This window comes from Pogoniulus pusillus, chromosome 15 (assembly GCF_015220805.1).
Source record: "Pogoniulus pusillus isolate bPogPus1 chromosome 15, bPogPus1.pri, whole genome shotgun sequence".
Lineage (NCBI taxonomy): Eukaryota > Metazoa > Chordata > Aves > Piciformes > Lybiidae > Pogoniulus > Pogoniulus pusillus.
This window is the reverse complement of record NC_087278.1, coordinates 16,674,901-16,699,083: the sequence shown is the minus strand read 5'-3', so window position 1 is coordinate 16,699,083 and position 24,183 is coordinate 16,674,901. Positions and strand designations below refer to the sequence as shown.

Genomic DNA, 24,183 nt, shown 5'->3' with positions numbered 1-24,183 from the left:
TCTAAATGGATTTTTGCAATACCTACCTACCTTGGAGGTATTTGCAATACCTATCTTGGAAGTAATGAAAAGAACTAACATTCCATATAATATATAAGGAGTTTTCCTGTATTTTCCCACAATCCCCACTTTATTTTGTCCCTTACCTGTTTGCAGCCTGTGAGAGTAACTGAGTTATATCCTGTGTCAAGTGCATAAGCAAGATCACTGGTGGAAATGAAACAGTACAAATTTTCAATTTCCCTTCTGTGTCAGCAGAGAGTTCTTGATCTCCAATGGAGCCTCTTATTCCTGTAAGTGGGAGTATAAGTGGGAAGTTTCTCAGGGTTTCTTTTAACTTAATAGTACTGCCATTCTCCATTGATCACCTAGCTGAAGAGAGTTGTTTGCCCAGATCCTGTTAGCTGAGATTATGAGGCAGAGCGTTAGGTACAATTGGACACTGTTGATAAACATTTCCACTCCACCTCTTTCTACAGGGTCCACCATTATCACATAGTTAAACAATGCTACTTTCAGTTTTCTGTGGCACCTGACTGTCACAATGACAGTGTTCAAAAACTATAGACTCCCACAGTGCCCTCGGTAAAAACAATAAGGACTTGCTGACTGCTCTTCTAAACACTTGAGAAATTGGCATCAAAGTATGGAAAATGTACCAACATAGTTTGCATATTATGTAGAATTCTGACTGAGTTATTTCTTGAAATTTATTTTCTAATTGTTGAAATATTAATCAATAGCCTCTTTTCTGGAATAAGCTGCTTCTCAGGACAATGCCACCCATCCCAAATTAGTTACTGTATCACAGTATTATTAGGATTGGAAGAGACCTCATAGATCATCAAGTCCAACCCTTTACCACAGAGCTCAAGGCTAGACCATGGCACCAAGTGCCACGTCCAACCTTGCCTTGAACAGCTCCAGGGACGGCGACTCCACCACCTCCCCAGGCATTACTAAAAGGGTCTTCATTTAATCTGTAAAGATTCAAAATGCTTCTTGTATATGGTGGGGTAAAGGAGAAAGTGCAATATCCCTTGGATTGCATGATCCTCAGACAATTAAGAGTAGAATAAATTATGTTGTCAGAGTCACAGTGGGTTGGGTGGCATTTGCTTAGGATAATCAGAATCACTGTAAGTGGATACAAAATTATTATAGATCTCTGACTGACATTTCAAAATGTTCATTTGTAAAGTAGTCAATGTAAAGAAGCAGATGATTAAATTTAAAGGGCATTTTCCAACCATAACATTAGAAAGATTAAGAGGTTAAACATTAACCTGACTGTAAATGCCTCCGTTATATCCTTCTACAAACAAACGTCTGTGTTTTAACTACTCAGTGTCATCCAGTGCAGCAAGTATTCAAAGTCATTGTATTTCATATCATAGACTAAATAAAAATAACCCAATTTAACTTATTAAAAATGCAAAACAAAATAAAAAATCAAATGTTACTTTACAGGTAGTTTTATACACACACTCTCCTACAAAAGATGCAATTCAAAAACTCTATGTAAACCATTCAAGACTTAACATACGTGAATAACATTAATGTTGTGGCAAACATGTTTAAAAGACTGAATTTAGAACTGAACCTCATTTACAATCAGAAAAAAAAGAGAAAGCATCATTTTGGTGGTGCTACCTGTGATTGCTACAGCCTGAAATGACACCATCAGCCCTCAGAGATTATTTACTTTATGACTGCATCTTCAGCAGGGAGCAGTATATGCTTTTGTGAATGCTAATACTGCAAGTACTGAGCTGAAAAAGTCTCAGAGTCACTATATCAGACACCATTTCAGCTTGACCCAAAGATCTTAGAGATAGAAAGTTGTTTGCTTGTTTGCTCTTTGAGCAGCCCACTTTAAGATGACAGCATCTGGACTGGGATCACACAGCAGTTTTCTTCTTCACTGCCAATTTCTTTCTATGTTCTTTGTAAAGTAAGAGGGAAAAATAACCCGCTGAGAAGCAGTTATACCAAAATATCTTAAGCCTGTTATTTCATGAGCAGGGGAAAAAGGGACAAGCAGACAATCCTTCTCTTCCTTTCTCCCTTTTTTTTTTCCTCCAAACATTTCTTTTCAGATGTCCCTTTGAAGTCAGAGGCTTATAGTGTGGTGACTGAGAGCAAGGAGTTGTGTAAATGAGCCTTTGAGCCATGGATCTCTCAAAGATTAACACAAGGCATGTATTACTGGGGTGCATGACATCTGCAAATCAGCACGGTGTTATCAAGACTTTGTTCAGCCTCCAACTCTGGGATATGCAGAGACCCCAAAACTTCAGCAATAGAAAATGATTTCTCCCATCCTGGTTCTATCTTCCCACTTGGATAATCTTGCCAATAGTGTATACAGTGACCGTAAAGAAATAATGTATTTTGTATATACCATAATTGCTTATTGCATGTGCATAGATTAAATATAGTTACCAGCTTGTGATTTACTCAGGCCTGCTATTGCTCTGCTAATAATGGATTTTTTCCATGTTGTTAAAAGTATCCTACCACTTCTCTGATGTTGTTCCTTCAAACTTCCTTCACAATACATGAGTCTTCATACTTGTGTTAAAAACAATTCCTCTCGGATTTGATTCACTTTGTAACCAAACACACAGATTGACAGAAGACCTCACTCCTGACTGGTTACATCCCCTGATTCTCCACTCATGTCTTCCACATTTCATCACTTCCCTTACATAAAGGATATTATGTAAAGGATACCCCTCTTCACAGAGCAAAACTGGCTTTCACAATTTTGGAACAGTCAGTACTGATCTATCATTTTCTTACCAACTTCAGAGTAAAGATCATGAAGATTAGGACTATTTTTGCAAGCTGTCTGATAGAGCCACTGATCAGCTTCACTTAATATTCATATCAAGTAGGACAGCACCATAGTGGTTCATTACAGCTTAACTTCTTGCTAGACCTCCTATGAGATTAATATTAGACTGCATACATCTTTTGTTTGTTTGTTTTCTGAAGTTTTATAATGCTCAAAGAAATGGGAACTGAGCACTGCCAGCAAAGTAACTTAGACCAGAAGATGAGAAAACAAACACAGTATAACTTAAAGAAAATGATAGCCAGAAGACTGATCTAATCATCAGAGAGGTGGAGAACAAGATGTGAAAGATCAGAGAAGCTGAAGGGTAACCAGATGCTGCATTAAGCAACAAGGAACAAATAAATGGGAACACATAAGAAGAATGATGTGGGTCTGTCCCCGACCCACAGGTTACAGACCAGATCCTGCTTCTCCCTAAAGGAGAACCACTGCAAAGATCTGATGAAGGAGAGTCCATGGTTAAGGAGAGGAAATCTGAAGGCAGCATTTAGCAATACAACCAGGAGCAGTCATTTTAAAAAAGATACCAAGATGCCTTAAATTCCTGAGATGTGACTTCACAGAGAGCCATGGTTATTCCACAGTGCTGAGCTATGTCTCTGCCAGTTTAGCTGAGACAGCAGGGATGTGGTGTGATAGACACTAGGCTCCAGGAGTCTCTGAAGTTCAGTCATATTTTCCCTTCATTCCTTATTAGTTAGTAGACTTTTTTCCTCAGACATGTTTTCTGTGGAAGAGTGATCCGAGATGAGGAAACAGGGATGGTAAATGTGCAGCGGTAACAGGTGAGGCTGCCAAAGGAAGGGGGAGAGTAATCTGCAGCATCATTATGGAATTTCAGATTTTAAAACATTTTGCTAACATTTTCTTGAGTATTGTGAACATCTTTCCACCTTTCACAAACTGCAGAATGGGCTCAGTAGCATGAATTCTGATCTGGGAATTTGGGTACCATTCCTTTTTGGTAAGATAATAATAATTTGGTAAGAAATAATTAGGTTTTTGTTTTTTTGTTAATTATTTCACTATCACTGAAATGGAATAGGTAGAAATACAGGCATAAAAAAAAAAAAAAAGTCTTAGCTAGCCTCTCAGAAACAAGTTTGAATTTGAGTTCAATATATTCTGACAAAGAATTTGAGTCAAATCCTTTCATAATTGAGTCAACTTTCCTCTCTGCGCTTCCAATCTAAACCTTAAACAAGACATTATGTGAGATGCAAGAAGTGTAAAAATCCTCATAATTAATGGGCACAGAAGGAGAATGGATTAGGTTTTCAAGCTCTTCAGAACTTCATGTAAGAACTTCATGATGGACCTAACAAGAACATTAAAAGCATTTGATACCTGAAATCACTGATAAAAGAAATGTATTAACACCATTTCCAACCAACAGAAAATAAATTATTCTCTTCAATTTCATACCTTTGGGGTGCTCAGTGTGTTATGATTCACGTTAGAGACACTAGTGAAGGCTGCAAAATCTCTGGAAAACAGTGAGAATCTCCATGGGTTATTCAGGATTAGAACAGACCTCCATGACTAGAAGAGATTTGCAGAGATTCACTGAAATATCACAACATCTCTGCTGGACTCACTGGCAGGTTGAGGGGTTTAATTAGCAATTCATTTAGAGAACCCCCTGTACAGTATTATAGCTCTCTGTTATTATTTCATCACTGATATTTGTTCAGCCTTTGGTAGAAAAAACCAACACAAATAGAGTGACTGGGGGGGGAACTTGTATTTTTTTGTTTGCTTTTTAGTAACTTGTTTTAACTTTAGATCTATCTTTACATGTTTTAAGTAGTAAACACATTTCTATTATGTACTAGCTCCAGATACTCAGACCAAGCTGTGAGTGGCTGTCAGTTAGCTTTTTGAGCCCTCACCTCTTTCACTAGATTTCTCACTTGTCACCCAAGGACTTTGTGTAGCTCTCAGAAGGTGTTTCTACTTAATAGCACAAGCATGATAGCTAATACAAGGATAATGAAGTACTGTGCCTGCAGTTCATGCTAAGCTGCAGAGGGAGCATATTTACCTATCATGGAAATGTTCCTTCAAAGAACATATCCAGTCTTAACAGATGCTCAAATATTTCTTCTACTGATGGAATCTCTCTCATGGCTGAGGTACACTTTTAACTGAGTTCTGGTGTATTTTATCACAGCACTTGAAGGCAACAATTTTAGTCAGATAAAATTTGTTTTGCTGGGGCTGACTACTATGAGAACCTTCAGCAACAGCAGAGCAGTGCAAGGAGGAAAAGAGAAGTGAGTTACTGAAATCTGTCACTTTGATTTCCCTTTTCTATCTAGCCTATAACCTTTGCAAATGGAAATCAACACAGGCCCACTGATGGCATCAGCTAGTCCTAGTTTTGTCATGTCTCAATGAAACCACATACTATTCTGACCCATTTATGACCTAATCTGAAACAAGACTTTAAGTTGGATCATTGTCAAAGTGATGGGTAAATAATACTTGTTGCAGTAGATAAGTTCAGACCTGAGTATATGTGCAGTGGCTACCCCAGTCTAATTATAACTAAATATTCACACTGCTTACTACAGGAATATCTACCTTGATGGTGCCAGAATTTAATCAAATTATGCCTCTGCTCCTCAATTATAATCAAAAGTAAATGGTAATGAAATCTGGAGCTCCTCCACCTGAGACATAAGTAAATATCTACATTATCAAGACATATTAAATGCATTCATGTGGTAGATGCCTTTCTGTGCCTCTAGAGCAAGGTTCTATTCATTTAACTCAACCTTTAGAGAGAGGTATGAGATGATTCAAGAGCTCCACTTTGCTTTTCATATTCATAGACCAAAAATTACTTTGCTCACTGATTTCTGAATTATAAATTTCTTTCGATCTTAGCAACTAGATTTTCAGACCTCACAATTTACCTGAAAACAGAAGAAAAAGAACATACTATTTTGTTCTATCTTTTCCACAGCAACTGTCCTGAACTGTTTACTGTGCCAGAAATGCCATGGTGAAACCCTCTGTCTCCGCAGTTGTCCCCAGAATGTAAACACATCTGAATGCTTAGACATGCAGCATTACAGGTGGGATTCTCAGAAGGAATAATATGGACCAATGTACCCAGTCACTTACTACTTTTCACTTGACCATATGTCAGCTGCCCAAAGACAGCATGTAAATTCTATTTTGATTACACTGGCCCTGAGAAACAAAGGCATATCTACAGCTAAAATGATGCTTACAGAAAGATAATGGATTAAGTGCCCTATTACGAGTGGGTAACTGTCAGCATAGCAGTAGTAAGAATAACAACAGCAGTACCAATACAGTAGACATATATCATTATTCAGACCTCTGGGGGGAAAGTGATTATTTTTTATTATTTCCTGAAATTAGAGTGATTATTGATTGGGTTTTGTCATTGTTGTTGTTTGGTGAGGTTTTTTACTACTCTCCCTATATTTTTTCTTGTGTGATTTTGAATACAAACTAGTTGGGTTCATGGCACTACATTTACCAGATTTAAACTGGAAGAACAGCAGTGAGTAATATGCAATTGGTAGTTGCACAAATATTCAGTCCCTAACAATAGCACCAAGGCTGCAATGTTGATGCCAGCACTGCCACTTATTACTGTACCATGCCCTGCTGATTTTGAGGAAGCATTTTTAATTTCAACTGTTGTTAGTGGTTTGGTGTTAACTTGCTTTTGTTAATGCTCTAAGACTCAGGTCTACTTTTTTTTTTTTTTTTTAAGATACATGCAGAAATTGTTTATTTTGCCCTTAAGTAGTCTTCACAATGAGATGGGGAGAAGCAGATCTAGACGGGTCCATAGAATATCTTTGTTCATAGGACATGTCTCGATTGAGGAAAACAGAAGTATATGAAAATAAGGGGAATGGACCACACCAAAGCAGTAACTTTTTGAAAAGACACTTCTAATTTCAAATGGATTGCAGAAGGTAACCCATGTGGCAAAGTATTCTGCTATTTGGGAATTTTCTGAAGTGTGTTTTTTACCAAAAACCCAGATTAAAGGTCTGCAATAAATTCTGACTAAGTGGCCTAACTATATTTGTCACAGGTCTAAAGTTTTTGTTTGTCTCTTTCCTTTTCCTGTTTTTTTTTTTTTCTTTTCTTTTTTTGCACTGTAGCTTTTATGGTGCCAGGAAGGAATTTAGTATCAACAACAGTGCAGTCCAGGATCAAAATCAGTTCAGGAAAGAAGAAAAAAAAAATCTATTATTACTACAGCAAAAATAAAATCTACTTTAGGTAGGTTTGGACTAAAGATGAATTGAATCAAAGAGAAGAAGTTTAAAAAAATTAAAAAGTATTTTACTTTTGTTTGAGAACTGAATGCTGAAAAAGTGCTCAGAGTAGCAACGCACATGTTCCTGAGTAATCCTATTTAAATCACAAATATAACTTTCAGGTACAGATCATTTGTTTCCTCTTTCATGTCTTGACTTTTATATGGTTTCAGTGGACTCAGAGAAGCTATTAAATCCTTAGGTATTTAACTTGGCAATATGCACAATACAAAGGAAGGATTTGTTTAACAGACTTTGACAGGCATGGCATATCAGCCACTTTTCCAATATACACAACATTTCTATAGCCTCTTTTGTGACAGATGTTGGAGATATATTCTCAGCTTAAAACTATGATTGCTACCATATTCATCTGCACCAAAGGGATGGGATCCTGCAGGGCAAGTAGAAAATATAGTCAGCAGGATCTGATATACTAAGTACCTTCTGTATGAGGGCCGTGATCCTAAGTGTGACAATCAGCCCTTGTCCATGCTAGTCATCCTCCCATTTCTGCAGGACTCCTCCTCAAGGTCTGCAATTGAATAGGATGAATATTCTCAAGGGCATTATTTTGCTTCCTCAGACTCACTAGAGTTCCTTCTTGCAATGGACCATCTTACAGATATTACCCATTAGACTTGTGTTTTGCTGCTGCAAGCAACTGCTAGGGAGGTAAATGAGGGAAAACACAGCAGACTCTGACTACCAGGATGCTCTGTTAAAGCTTATCCCAGGCTATGTCAGTCTGGACTATATCTCTCCTTGTGAATGATGGGGTCAAGCTACTCATGCTCTGCTTCTGCTTGTCTACTACTCATTGCAAAAAGACCTGGCATAACACTAGGCCAAAAGTGGACATGCCACATAGCCCACTAAATCATAGAATCACAGAATCAACCAGGTTAGAAGAGACCTCTGAGATCATCCACTCCAACCTATCACTCAGCCCTATCCAGTCAACTAGACCATGGCACTAAGTGCCTCATCCAGTCTTTTCTTGAACACCTCCAGATTTGCCCCAAACATTTATCTAGTAAAAAAGGGGAAGAAGTTTCAGCACTACAAGTTTTATAGAGGGGTTAAGCTGCTGCACTGAAAATGTTTCCAAACTACAGATCAAGCAGAATGATAGAATCAATGATTTCTTTTATATGTGAATGTCTTGGCTTTGGATATTTTCCATGGAGCAGTTATGGTGTTTTCATTCCACAAAACCATACATATTTTAAAATATATTTAAGAAAATGAATTTGATTGGGTTTTAGGTTACAAGAGAAGTTTCTTTCATTTTCTGAGTACTCTCTTTTATCAAGGATGCACTTAGTATAGAAAGACAAATTATGGTAGCCCCCAGGAGTCAGTGTCATACTATGCAACTCACAGAAACACCCATGGGTTTGCAGATGAGAGCTCCGTTCAAGACTAAGGTCTGGTATTTCTCACAATGGGAGGTTATATTACCTTAAAATGCCTCTGCCTTGTAGGTCTGCTTGATGAACAACATCTGTTCCCACAACTGCTACTCCAGCATGAGAGATGGGCTTTGTGACATGACAAAAACAATAAGCAGTCCACACACATTCCTGTACCAAGGGAGCAAGTGGCCCACAATAAGAAATAAAAACCTCAGCATGGGTCTGATTCAAACCCTACTGGAGCCAACAGGAAAAAGTCCAGCAGATATCAGGGTTAGGAAGCATGCACATCCTGTCTCTGTTCATATAATGGCAGTGCTACCAGCAGCAATGACATGTGTCATCTGTTGAAATAAAATGTTTCTCCAGCCCTATACCTTCTCATGATCACGCAAAGCAAATCATATCGTGGAAAGCAAAGAAAGATTTTAGTGGAGTAAAGCAGGTACATTTCTTCATACCTAAAAAAGCCACAACTCTCTGTTTAACTTGCAGTCTTAACTACTATCTCATGATGAGAAGGTCCTGGGCAGAGATTACTGGGAAACAAACTTATTTGCTTTACTTCCATGAAAAGGAACATGGAGAAATCCAATTTCTAACAAGCAAAATTAGCTTTTAGCTTTCATCTCCTCATGTCTCAGTGACTAACTTCAACTGAATATATACTAAATTACCCACTGGAAGAGGGTAAAAAATTCACCTGAAAAGATTTAGGAATAAAGTTAGCTGGGAGATGGTAACTTGGGTCCACAAGTTTCAGTGTTTTCAAAATAATTTTCATTCTTCAGTGGCATGAAAACAAAACCTCTGATTTTTTTTAACATGTAATTATAGAGAAATATTTTTCTCATCATAAAGCATTTTTTTTTTCTGCTCTGATCCTCTCTCTTTCTTTGTTGCTTCCCTTCTCACTCACTGTCACCAGAGGCAGGTGCAGAACCCTGGATCTCAAACACTCCTCAGATGAAATTTTGTTGAAATCAATAAATTGCTGCTAATTATTTTGTCTTTTCATCAAAAGTGCATTCTGTTAAGAATGTCCATAAACAACTCTGTTTGGAAGAAGTTCTTAACTTGTCCCTAAAAATCACTATCTTACGTGTCTAACTGAATCAGTTGTTAGGCTTTGAGTGATAAACGAACAAGAGATTTCTGAAATGACAGCATTATATATGCAGGATATCTGGGCTATCTTTCTGTCCTTTTTTTCACAAAGTATAAATTCTGTTATATCTACTCAGCCTATTCTTACTGTACAAAGCTCTCTTGGTTCTAATTTAAATTTCCCAGAGACTTCCCAGACTTGCCTGGAGAAGAGGAGGCTCAGGGGTGACCTTATTGCTGTCTACAACTACCTGAGGGGTGGTTGTGGCCAGGAGGAGGTTGCTCTCTTCTCTCAGGTGGCCAGCGCCAGAACGAGAGGACACAGCCTCAGACTGCGCCAGGGGAAATTTAGGCTCGAGGTGAGGAGAAAGTTCTTCACTGAGAGAGTCATTGGACACTGGAATGGGCTGCCCAGGGAGGTGGTGAAGTCGCCATCCCTGGAGCTGTTCAAGGCAAGGTTGGATGTGGCATTTGGTGCCATGGTCTAGCCTTGAGCTCTGTGGTAAAGGGTTGGACTTGATGATCTGTGAGGTCTCTTCCAATCCTAATAATACTGTGTGATACTGTGATTTAGAATCCCCACCCATAAAACATGACTTCTTTAACACAGAACCTCTAAAAATGGTGGTGCAATCAAAGGAAAAAAAAAAATCAGTTATCACATAGAATCGTAGAATGCTAAGGGTTGGAAGGGACCTCCAGAGATCATCAAGTCCAGCCTCTCTGCCAAAGTAGGATCACCTAGGGCAGGCCACACAGGAATGCATCCAGGCAGGTTTTGAAAGCATCCAGAATTACATTTCACTTCTCTATACATCAGGGATTAAAGAATCCACCTCTGGCCCCTGCTACTAATCTGCACGGATGTATATAATCCATGTCACTGAAACAGAGCAATGTATTTTCATTGTCATTTGAGCACTGCATTTTTGATTTCATATGCAAAAAGAAGACTATGTCACCACAATAGCAAAATCCCTTCTGACCTCTAAGAAGACAAAGCAGTTCCATCTCTGTGAAAAACTGAAAATGCATCTGCACGGGGCACTCCTTGTGCCCGAAGGACCCCCTGCTCCTCCTCTCCACACCTGCAGGGGAGGGGGGAACAGGTTCTTTGCGCCTTTCCTCTCCCACTCAAACCACAGAGGGAGAGGAATTTTGGGGTATACAGGACTCCAGGACATCTATTGACTTCTCAAGGATGCACTAAAGGATAGTACATACCCTGCAGGTGAAGGCATGTGCTGTTCTCTTGGGTTTCTATCAAATGTGTATTGCTGGTAGTTTAATTACTTTTTATTGAATACTGCTGGTGGGCTATAGAGAGCATGAAAATAATTGCTGTATACAAACAGAACTGATTTGTATGTTTCCTTTTTATCATTATCCTGCTATCCATTTCAGACCTTTTGTCATAGCTTTATGTGATCCAGGTTAAAAATACTGCAACCAAGACTCAAGAGATAACCTCACCATGTTAAAAGCCTCTAAACAAACAATAACTCCTTTTCAAACTGCAAGTAGTCAAAAGAATGTAAAACATCACTTTAAACTTGCTAAAATGGAAAAAAAAATAAAATGGTGCACATCTAATTAGATTGCCAGATGCTCAGCTGAAGTGAGTTTACTCATTCCACTGACTTCCACAGACGTATTCTTTTTTTTTCCCATTGGCAGACTAATAGCTTTAGCTTAATGCAGTGTCAAAAAAAATGCAAGTGTTGACAAAAATAGTAACTGCAGTGTAAGAAAATGAAAGGGAACGTGACACAGACTTGTTCCATAATCCTCACAGAAACATACCCAGGTGGAATACGAAGGAAGGGCGGAAACATAAGTCAGCATCATGGATCCTGGTAAATCACATCTTCACCTTGTGTTATAAGAAGGATTTACTCTCAGGACAGGACCTTTTTAATTTGAAATAAGGATTTGAAATGTGCAAAGTGAACTATTTTGCTGATAGGAAAGAAGCTGTTATGCAGATTTGTTTCAAGGCTTTTCAATTATTATTTTTTTCTTTTTAAGAGGACAAAGAAAAAAAATTACTCTGAGAGCTTAAAAATCTAGGTATTTGTCACATATTTAGAGATATCCTATTGGTATGTTATTTGTAAGAGGCTACAATATTTTGTAGAGCATTTGCATTAGACAAAGCTAGCTGGTCCTTCTGCGCACATCATCTACCTTTAAAGTCTTTCCAGGTTGTCATTTTCTAAAGGCAAAGGAACTATTTTCATGGTGGTATCTGTTTTGTTTTCTTTCCTCTGCAGGCTTAAGTGATAACTGAGTGTCTTGGTAGCAGAACAGAAATGAATAACTCAACATACATAAATTCTTCTGCTGAAAATGTCATGGCTTTGGAGAGTCCCTATAAAACTGTTGAGGTGGTCTTCATCGTCCTGGTAGCAGGGTCTCTCAGTCTAGTCACCATAATTGGGAACATCCTGGTCATGGTGTCAATCAAAGTCAACAGGCACCTACAGACTGTCAATAACTATTTCCTGTTCAGCTTGGCCTGTGCTGACCTGATTATCGGCATCTTTTCAATGAACCTATACACCCTCTACACTGTGATAGGCTACTGGCCCTTAGGGCCTGTGGTATGTGACCTCTGGCTGGCTCTTGACTATGTGGTCAGCAATGCCTCTGTAATGAACCTCCTAATTATCAGCTTTGACAGATACTTTTGTGTCACCAAGCCTCTGACATATCCTGTAAAGCGGACCACAAAGATGGCAGGCATAATGATTGCAGCTGCGTGGGTGCTGTCCTTTATCCTCTGGGCCCCTGCTATTCTCTTCTGGCAGTTCATTGTGGGAGGAAGGACTGTCCCAGATGGAGATTGCTACATCCAGTTTTTTTCCAACCCTGCTGTCACTTTTGGCACTGCCATTGCAGCCTTCTATTTGCCTGTTATCATCATGACTGTCCTGTACTGGCAAATCTCTCGGGCCAGTAAGAGTCGGATAAAGAAAGGGAAAAAGGAAGCTGCCCAAAACCAAGAAACAGTTTCCCCTAGTCTCGTCCAAGGTAAAATAGTGAAACCAAACAATAACAACATCCCAACCAGTGGAGATGGGCTAGAGAACAGCAAAATTCAGAATGGAAAAACCACTGGAGAGACTGTGACAGAGAATTGTGTTCAAGGGGAGGAGAAGGAGAGTTCCAATGACTCCACCTCTGTCAGTGTCGTCGCTTCCAATGTGAAAGAGGATGAAGCTACCAAAGATGCCAGACAAACTTCTGACTCCCAAGACCACCTCAAAGGTGAGAACTCCAAGCTGACATGCATCAGGATAGTCACCAAGTCCCAAAAGGGTGACTGCTGTGCTCCCACCAACACTACTGTAGAGATTGTAGGCACCAACGGGGAGGAGAAGCAGAATAGTGTAGCCCGGAAAATTGTCAAGATGACAAAGCAGCCAGCCAAAAAGAAACCACCTCCTTCTAGAGAAAAAAAGGTGACAAGAACTATTTTGGCCATACTCCTGGCTTTCATCATCACCTGGACCCCATACAACGTGATGGTGCTCATCAACAGCTTCTGTACATCCTGCATCCCTGGCACTGTATGGACCATAGGTTATTGGCTCTGCTACATCAACAGCACCATCAACCCTGCTTGCTATGCGCTCTGCAATGCTACTTTCAAGAAGACCTTTAAGCACCTTCTTATGTGTCATTACAAGAATATAGGAGCTACAAGGTAAAAATAATAATAGTACTAATAACAATAAAATTAATAACGGAAAAGGTGAAGCAGTTCAAATATGTGAAAAAAAAACAAACAACCAAAACATGAAAAAGCAAACAAAAAACCCCTCCCCACAAACAATGCCATAGCACTTTATCCTCTTCTACAGAATGTGCAATCCAGGATGATAGTGGAAATACTAAGAGGCACCAGTTCCACCCATCAGAACCACACTTAAAAACCATTTCTTTGAATTATTGAGAAGAAGTCTTGAGGCATGAGGATGTTTGAGGAATTATCCAATATGTGGACTGAAGGCACACTTCCTTGCTTTCTGAGACTATTCCACAGAATGGCTTTAGAGTATACAACTTCCTGTCATTGTGTGTAAAATATTTGTCCTTTGTTTTTCTTTTGTGTTTTGGTTTTGTTTTGTTTTGTTTCTCTCTCTGTGTCTGTTTAGTGTGTTATCTAGGAAACAAAATAAAACAAAACCAAAACACCAAACCAGAAATTTCAATAGTAATTCTGTGGAAGAGGCACAGGAGTTGGGAAGATCTTTACATAGTCGTAATGAATCATGATGGATGATGGTTCCTAAAGCCCAAAGTTATCAAGTGTTTGTTTGTTTGGTTTTTTTATCACTGTCATGTAAGAACCTTAAAGTTAGGTTATTTTATACTGTTTTTGAAGCTATCATTTCCGAAGTTGCATCCGCTCTGGAAATGTACTTATGCTTAACATATAACTTTTGCCTCAATTGTAAATCACTCAAACTCTGGCACTCACCCCTTCTGGGAGTATTTGTTCTGTGATTCCATCATCATCATGACAAGATAAAAGTGAAAAAGAAAAAAAGACGTCTTTTCAAAGTTGCAACATGCCAAGACTATTTCAGCATCCATGCATACCAAAGTTTTTGAGATTATTTTTTTCACTTTATCATATAACATTCACTCATAGATTTGTCCTTTACATATCAGCTTTGTACTTTGCTTGTCTAGGGCACAAACATTAACTATCAAAAGAAATTTTAAATTCAGAGGTCTCATACGGTAAGCCACCATGATGGTCAAAGTGGCTCAGTTGAAGAATCGAAACAAGGTTATTAGAAGGAAAATGAAGGTTACACCATTTTAAAATTGGATGCACAGATGAAGAGATATGCTGAGGCTCTGGAGAATGAATAGGTAACACTGGATGATTGCTCTTGATGAGTCGAAAAATGATACACACTGATTTATTGCGAGAAAGAGTAAAGATGGACTGATGTGCCCACATACATCAAGCTCTGTCTAAGCCTTTAGTGTGAAGCCAAGGTCCTTCCTAGGTGTATCCCAAACAAGTTGTTTACTCTGTGGAGTTACATAGCCTTTTGAGTCAGCTGGGAACAGTATTTTCACTGTAAATAATCTGGATAGGAGACTGGCAGGGATCATGTTCAAATATTTTCTGCTACTCTACACCAGTTCAAATTCAGATGCTTTCTAACTGGCAAAGATTTTACTACTTCAGTATTTATTGTAGCACGACTGAGCACTGTGTGGGTAGGATAAAGTATATTGAATTACTGGAAACAATAATTGTCTGTGAGTTATGCATATTCTAGTTATCTCCTTCTTAGTAACTCTAATTTCCAGGCACTAGTGAAGGTACACCTACACATTTCCTAACCCAGAAAAGTAGTTTGCTACAAAGGCAGTGTCCTGAGAAACTGTCTTCTGGAGTGAAAGCCACTTAGCAAATCATTCTGTTATTTCAAGCTACCGTACTAGAGTCTTCCAAAATGCCCTTCAAAATAGCAGTTGTCAAGATTACAGGGAAATTAATCTTGCAGACTTAAGTTTTAATATTTGACAAGCTCATAGGAACAGAGTCAAAACTGGCAATAAGGCAATTTTCATCTTTAGAAGTACAAGTTCCTAGTAGAAAGTGAATGTGAGGAGGATTAAAATGCAGTAACTTAAAGCCACATTAAACATAGGATTAATGTATCTTAATGTGCATTCATTGATTTTTATACCCCTAGTGATTGCATGCAAATATATATAAATGTCTCCACAAAGCCAAGGACCTACTTTTGTGACGCTTGCTTGCCTTGAGCCATGTTTACTCACGCTATTTTATCTTCCTGCTTGTAAGGAAGAATTACTCAATGATAAGGCTCACAAAACTGAGTGCTGCTTGTCTTACAAAACTGCATTCACTAGGCTTATTTTGACAGGGCATGGAAAAAACATGATCATTTTTACATTATTCATTCTCTTACAGTGTTAAAAAATCCAGACAAAAGCCAAAGATGAACTGAAATGTATTAATTATCTAAATATTAGTCCTTTAGAAAATTTTCCTAAAAGAAACACACCTGATTCTTTCTTTCAGCAAGCATAGGTACTCAGATTGGGAAAGAATACTTTGTATATTCTTATTTAACTTTTTAACCATCAGATGTGCAAATCTTTTATTCTGACCTTTGAAACTGTCACTTGTTCATAAACTACTAATTCCTCTAAGAGATTGAGAAGTGCAAGATATAGATTACAATTATGTTTTTTTCTTTATCTGATGTGATGACACTTAGAATGCTACGCAGGAAAAAAACCCAAACATATATACATACATTTATATATATAGGTATGTATGTATATTCTGGGACCAGCATTCATGAAACAAACAAAAAATTACTTTCAATTTGAAGCTTTCTTGCACTGCTCTCCAGCACCACCTCCACTTTTGATCTTAAAGCAGAGTATGTTTTCCTTTGTGTTTTAGTATATTTAAAAGGCTTGCAGAACACAGTATATTGTGTGTTTTCCACCTTGTACTAATTCAATGAAAAAAATATTACCATGTTACATCCACATTTGCAGAAAATTAAACAATGTAAAAGTAGATTACATAATGCACATGTACATAAAGGCATGCAAACACACACACCTATATGGTTTATACACACGGAAAATAATCATCTAAGGTTCAAGACTTTTCATGTCCATGTTGTACTTGCTAGGATGCGGTGGGAGGTGCAGAGTGAACACTTACTTATGACACTGTCTAACCTCTTCTGGAGGCAGACAGAAGGCAGAGCTTACTCTGAGATAACTGGGAACCTCTCAGGTCTTTTACTGGTTCTGCCTCAGGAAGACAAAAAGTGAAATAACCTTTTAAGCCACAAAACAATTTGTTCTTTTGAACATCTTTTGATCTCTCATGTCTTTCCTTTGTGTTCCAAACCACATTCACCAGGCTTCCCTTTCCTTCATGAGTGAGTTTCACAAGATGTATATGCACCCTGAGTACCTTCTCTGGCTCATTCAGCTGTTATCTGTGCCTCCCTGTTCCCAAAGCAGCACGTGGTCCAGCTGCTTCTGCTGCCATGTCTTCATCTTGGGCTTGACCAAAGGATCCCAGCAGTACATTCACACTAGTTCCATTTCACATAGAAATTGAGCAAAATGTGTGAGTGACCCAAGAGAAGAGAAGAAGACAACCCCCTCAAAAAATGCTGCTAGCTCTTTTTGCCTTCTCCTTTATTCCTTCTGATTATTTCCAGAAACAGGCTAAAATTGAAAGGGTCCAAGCAACTGTTGACAGCAAACCTGCTGCAGCAGGATCTGTCATTTCAGCAGCCCATTGGAAGTGGCTTGTACTGTTACAGGCTATCCCTACCTTCACTGTTCAGGGGGAGAAAACAGCTTGAAGATACATCAGCCCAACTGGCACTTCTTCTGAGTATTGAAAACATCTGTGGGAAAGAAAAGAAAAGAAAGCAAAGCAAAGCAAGAAAGCAAGCAAGAGAGGAAGGCAGAAAGGAATAAAGAAGCTGAAGTGGTGTTGAGAAATCTTTTTTCTAGTGAGAACAAAACCTAAGAAAATAAAATCTGTCAGCCTTCTTTCTGATTGGGATTTTGATTTGATTTACTAGGAATCATGAAAATACATTTAGAGATAGTCTGAATACTCATCAATGAAAAAAATAGTCCAAAGGCAACAAGCACATCTATATAGATCAGACGGCTTTGTCTCTCTTTTTTGCCTCACAAATGTTCATAGGGATAGAAGCGCTCAAATGGTCTCCAGGGATCTGTTCTTTGGCATCCACAAAAGGTATAAAGGGGACAAAAGTTAGTGCTAAATCTATCAGCTCTGTGTTTTATGTTTTTCTTGTGACAGAAAACATCCTGACAAGTGGAAGCATATTTAGCGAGTGTGGCTGTGATGAGAATAGCCCACACAATAGTGAAGAAACCTTTACGGTAGCCCAGCTGCTCCTGGCCATCCCACATAGAGAAGGGCAGGAGGTGATGGGCATTTTTTTCATTAGTTTCATCTCCTGGTGAATTGAAATGTGTCCATGTATCTGCTTTGTAGTGGAGCTTGCTGCTAAACTCACTGGCACGTTCCTCAGTTGTGATGGATTTTGATCCATGGTGTTCATTCCTCTGGATATATGTGACAGTCGCCCCAGTACTGACTGAGGATGCAACTCCTCGTTTCCACTGCAGTGCTGAGATGTCATACTTTGAATTATTCACCTTAGGTGGCAGTACACCCCTTTGGCATTTTCACTACCCCAAACAACCCCTAACATTCTGTGATTCTGTGATTCCTCACTTTAACATCTGTTACCTACATTGCAGCTACAGATGTGCCGTTTCTCTGGCCTTTCAGGCAAAAATAAATGCTGGTATTCCAATTCCTTAATTGCACCAAAATCCAGCCTTCCCTAGCATGCAAATCTCTCTCCACTGAAGCCCAGGCTTCTGTGTTGAATGAGAAGCTCCATAAATCTTTTCTACATGGATTTTAAACTGGAAGCAAAAAAAAAAAAACAAAACCTTATGTGAAAAAAAGCCAAATCAATTCTCCTCTTCCCCTGTTTTGTCATCTACATATTAGAAGAAACAGTGGATAATGGCAAAAAAAAAAAAAAAAAAAAAAAAAAAAAAAAAAAAAAAAAAGTGAAAATTCTTGTAGTGAAACATTTAGTGTTCTCAAATCCTTTTTATTTCATGTGCTTACTATCAGAGTACTCACTGAGAACCTAAATCTAAGAATCTGGTTATAGCAAGGATGAGTTGAATATGAATCATTTACCACAGACAACACATTTCTTCTATATTTTTACTGCTCTCCTTTTGCTATGCCCTCTTTTGCTATGTTGTGGAACTAGTGAGTTACACTAGCCTATCAGTCCTCCCAGGCCATATTTCAGCATACTAGGTACACTTGTTTCCCATATTTCATTCTGGCATTAACCACATCAAAGGAAATAATTTTTTGTGTCTTTTCACCTTCCAAAGTTCTATAGTACCTGAAAAGTGCCATTAGTAACTACTCTTCATCTTTCTAGAGTGAGTTTCAGTTTTATGTTGTTTTCTTATTTACTGCACTTGCCAAGCAGCACATGGAAGCTTCCCAAAGTGCTCTGACTCTGGGAGAAGTGGTTGTGGCAGGTATGTGAGGCAGTATGACCACGGTCCACGTTAGAGTTGCCCTCGGAAGGAAGACTTTTGCTCTGTGTTTAACATATGGACTGGTTTACCTGACAGCACTGAAGAAAGCACATGGGGACAAGCATGACATGCCCAAACTTGCAAAGGGACAGACAAGTCATGGTTGCATTGTTTTTCTGCTCCCTAAAGCTTACATAGGCTGATGGGATAGGGAAGATTTTTCCGGAGGCTCTGTCTCTACACCTTTACCCCAAAGACAGCCATTCCCTGAAACACATCACGGGGTGGTAGTAATAACAAAAACTCTGATGAGAGTGCCATGGTCACCAATAAACAGATCTTCTTATATCTTATCCCTTAATTCCGGTGCCAGCTTTGCAGAGGTGGTTGGCAAGTTAGAGACTAACAATTTGTAAATACCTTTAGATAGTTTCTTTTAACATGACTAACACCATATATTGACTGTGTAACACAAAAACAAAACATTATGTGTAATACTATCCAGATAAGTTTATAATGTAAATAGATCTGCGATGAATGTCCAACTATACTTCAAGCTCCACATATGGGGTAGCACCTCATCTCTTCTTGAGACTTTTTTTTAACTTAAGGGTATGGAAAATCTGTTATTCATTTGTATTTTAAAAAGCTATTGCATTCTCTTCTTCAACACAAAATACTACTGCAAGAAAGAAGGGAATGTGTTACATGTATGTGATAACCAAAATTATATGTTAAAACGGGGAACTGATGATCTCATAAGTCAAGGACTGGTCAAATTCTTGATGCTGTACATTTGATATCATCAATAAGATAAGCACAAGTTTATGGTTAGCTGTGTAAAGCTGACCCACTTGATTATGTATACGTTATAGATATATTTATATATGCTGTATAGGTATATACATATTATACACAACATTCATACAGTGAGAGCCAAGTTTGATAAAATCATATTAACTAGGAGTTTGGGTGTAATATTATGCTCCATTTGGAAGAAAAATATCTGTGTTATTCAACAACATTCAAATATGTTATGCAGGATAAAGGAAGAAGGTGTATCACCAAAATAACTCACAAAGGACTGAGATGATAAGAATTTGAAATACCTTGATGACACAACTAAAATTACATGCAATATATGTGTATGTACTTCTGTTCAGTTGAATTCCTAGCTAAAGCATTGCATTAAACAGACAATTATAACAATAATAAAAATGTTTTTGTATGTGGCATCTCTGTTTATTTTTCCACTTTACTGAATGAACTACACTGTGAAATGCAGAACTGGGATTGTAAGCGGAGAATAGTTTCCTTACAGCAGTCAAGGGGCTGCAAGGTTGTAGTAATTAAGAAAAAAAATCTATTTTTTCCCCCTCGGCCTCCTTGGCAAGTATGATGTTAAAAAGAGATCTGAAGTGTCATTTCACTTGTCTCTGTCTTGTCTGTGCCTCTGCTCCTCCCTCAATTCACCTCCTCCAGTGACTCTGCTTCCTTCAGAAAATTTCGTCCCTTCAGCAATCTGATGAGGGTCTCCAGTATGACATTTCTCTATATTTCTGCTGTCTGAGTGTTAAAAAGAAATAGGTGAGATTATTTTGTAGCCATACAGTTGTATCAAAGCAAATTTTTTTTTTTTTTAATTAGTTATGGGGGGAGATGGCATTACTAACATACAATTGTATGTTGAGCTCCCTTTGCTTTATGATGCAAACTTAGATTCATGTCATGAAAGCATCTGGGAGTAGGAATAAAGAGCATATGTTGAATAACTTCAGCTCCTCAGGGTCTCAGGATACTGTCTCACCCTCACTTCGGGAGCAGACAGGGCTCAGATGCAGCAGGGAGAAGGCAACAGTAGTGAAGAGGGATCATCCCCATCCTGGTAAATCTGGGTTTTGGTGCACAGCCAGTCTAGCAATTTGACAAGTGATTGAAGAGTGAGTCTCTTGGGCATAGTGGATACAGCAGCTCTGTCAGGATCAGGAAACTTCAGGCCAGCCATTCCAGAAAGGAATAAAGTAATTTTAATAAAGTGGTTTATATTGATGTCTTCTTTCTAAATCTTCCTTTTGTTAGTATTTGAGGACTTTCACTGTTTCTTCCCTTCAAGGACTTTACACTTTTATTAATCCTCTAAGACTTCCTATCATCTTCTCTGTTATATCTTCAGTTCAAGCTCACATTCAGCCATTTAACCACCTTCCTGTTCAGAAGTTTTCCACAATGAAAGCCAGAAAAGTGTTTTTTTCATCTGCTTTTATTTCAAAACACACATGTAAATTAATATATTTGAATAATATTCTCTTCCATTCTGAAAAGTGCACATGCTACTATAAGGTGGGAAAATACTATTAAGCCTCTTTTACAGGCAGATTGTGACACGTGACACGTGCTTCAGGGAGGCTTCAAGATGCCACTGGTGAGAGTTTTAACAAGTGGAAGAGGTCTCTGCAGATAGGAAGGTTAACTTCCAGATGGATAGAGTTGCCAATACTATTTGAAACATAGCGTGGCAGGCCGAGACTTAATCCTCTGTACTGCTGTTATGGAGAGCAGAGCCAAAAAAAAGCCTTTTCTAGCATGCACCCTTTTTTCATTTGTACCTGTGTTTAAGTTCCCTTAACATTACAGACAGCCTACAACTAATGGTAACTGTAAAGTCTTTGCAGAGGAGATTTAGGCACATTTCAATGACCACACATATTTTTAAAACCGTTGCCACTTGACTGCACATAGGGAAAAGGAATGTGGCTGGTGCCAAATTCACCTCCCTGCCTAAGCCATTCACTCAGACTGATAGGTTCACCACGGGGCTGCAGCTGCATTTTTCTGTAAAACAGTAGAGTCATGCTTAAGCATGACTCCACATACAGCCTCCACATACAGCCAGTTAATGTAACATATAATAATGTGCATCCTCTCCGCTCTGGCCTCAGATCTTTAGATAACGTTCTCCAGACCACAAGCTTCCCTCTGAGGGCTTTTATTAGCAGAAAAATTCGGTGAAGTGTAACTACCTACTTTTCTCTGAGTTCTGGAAACACCCTCAGAAAATCAGTACAGAGAAATGCTGCTGTTTTGTAAATCCATTAACTCTGTTTCTGGCCTTCTGCCAACCATTGTATGCGCTGTCTAGACATGGGAACCCATTTGGCAGTGCTAGGAAGTTACCTTTGCCACCTTCTTTTTAATGGAGCTTGCCAACTTAATTTTTACCAACAGACAGAAGTAGGGAGAATAATAAAACCAGTAAGAGTGGTATCAAAGAAATGCAGACAAAAATAACCTTTTCCTACCACCCTCAATCACTGTTCCATCTTTCCCTTCTCTTTCTCTCTCTTGCTCCTTCCTCCTTTCCCCTGTCTCTTCCTTTTCTGTCTTTGAAATATCTCAGCCAGATTTCCAGGTTTCACTCTTTCATTTACAGGTTACTAAAGGTGCTGAATAAATCACTATGAAAATAAAGCCTTTGGCTTAAAACTGTGAAGCAGTGTAGGAGGCAAGGAGGAATGCTTCAAAAAACTCTTAATGCTTTTAAGTTTTGAGACCAAAGCCTTTCCTTGACTCCCACTGTAATTGCCTGCAGTTGAAAAACACTCAGGAGCAGGGCTAATTGGATCCATATGGCATAGGAGCAGTATTCCCAAATGGAAGCATTACTGGTGGCAGCTGTACCGAATAATTTCCTGGGAGTATGGTCACAGTGGAACTGTGGCATTGTAAAATTCTTCTCACTATAGCTCCAGCCTAGAAAAGAATAGGGAGCAAGGTCAGAGCTGTTAAATCCCTCCAGCACAGAAGGCATAATTCAGCTCCCTTTAGAGATGGGAAAACTAAGAAGCGCCAGTAGCCCAAAGGAGAAAGACATTTCCTCTGTCAAAGTCACATTCTTTGTCATGAATCAAGATACTTCTGTGTCATCTAGCCAGGATGTCACCATGGATAACAAGGGCTAAGCTACTGCCAGTGATTGCATGTGTTACAATGAGAGGGTTGGGCTTCAACTTTCCTGCCAATAGCCAACACACATGGGATTCAGTGGAATTCAGTGTACACAGCTTTAGTAATTAAAATAGTGGATGTTTCCTTGAGAAATATACATTTAATATAAAGGCATAAAATTCAAGATTTTGTTATGTTGTCTTCCTAAATAAAAAACCAAACCAAACCAAACAAACAAACAAAAAAGACAAAGAAACAAAAAGTTTTCAGTGGTTTTAATTGCTATGCTTTCCATTACACATATGGGAAAAATACTCAACCCTGTAGTAGTATACAAGAGATGGGGAATGTCTTCTGTTTGGATATGTTTCACATCATGCTGGGAAGACATGAGTCAGACACAAAATAATGGAATTGGTTGGGAACTTCATTTTGAGTGGTTGGTTTTGGTTTTGTTAGGAAAGTTTTTTGGGAGAAGGGGAACATTTCAATGGATTTCCTGGTTTCGAAATGCTACAGGAAAAAATAATGCTTGTCTTAAGAGACTATTGAAACACATTTTTTTAAACAATTTCCTCTTTGTTGCTCTTTTTGTGTGTTTGATCATATACCATTCATTCAGAGAGCTTAAATACCAAAAATAAAAATAATCAATATGAAAAATGAAAGGGCATGTTAAAATATGTACATTGATTCATTCAGTCTTACCTGGAGAGAAAGAATGAAGACATAAAAATTTTCAGAGCCTGACTGTCTGACAAGATTTTGGAAGGAAACAAAAAATTCTCTCTTGTCCAACAGCTCATTGTCAGTTTCACTTGTGCAGTGCACACAAGGGCCCTGTTCTGCCATTGCTGAACGTAAAACTGAGCCTGTACATGGCGTCCTGGAAGACATTTACTAATGAAAATACCTCTCAGGTATGTACTTGCAACAGGTTTGTCTTTGCATTGATTTAAAGTCCTCTCCAGACCTTGTTTTCCCACATTGCTGGCTTGTCTGAGGGGCCATTTCGGGTGGCTGAGCACAGAGCGGTTACACATCAGGGCAGTGCTCTAAAATTGGGGCTGTTTAGGCAAGCGCTGGAGAGACTACATGTAAATCAGGTACAAGTTGGTATTGGTTACAAAGCTGCTACTCAAACACCTCATTGTAAATGTAGGGAGAGGCTGTATGACTTACTCATAGCCTTGAGCAGAGGACATCAAAGAGATGCACCGTACTAAAACTAGCATAAGCAGATTTGCATAGTACTTCACAGAGTGTAAATGAGAGAGCTACTTAGAAAAGGGAGAAAAATATAGTTTAAAATATAAATGCTAAAATATGTGTTAATCCCTAGGCAGACACATTTCAGACTGGAAAAGGTTGAGAAATGCAA

At 38.6% G+C, this 24,183-nt stretch overlaps 1 protein-coding gene across 2 annotated transcripts in view; it reads left to right on the top strand.

The window, feature by feature from the left end:
* CHRM2 (cholinergic receptor muscarinic 2) overlaps nucleotides 1–20,075 on the top strand; it is a 45,060-nt gene extending 24,985 nt beyond the window's left edge. The window contains exons 3-4 of one of the 2 annotated variants that reach the window (XR_010305030.1): nucleotides 5,835–5,946; nucleotides 6,719–6,935. Coding sequence is in view for 1 of the 2 variants with exons in the window: in XM_064155537.1 (XP_064011607.1) it covers nucleotides 12,017–13,417 (1,401 nt within the window). In the remaining variant the exon portion in view is untranslated. Of the gene's footprint in view, nucleotides 1–5,834; nucleotides 5,947–6,718; nucleotides 6,936–11,977 lie in introns of those variants that run through there. The other variant, XM_064155537.1, reaches the window with a different exon arrangement.
* Nucleotides 20,076–24,183: the final 4,108 nt, after the last annotated feature.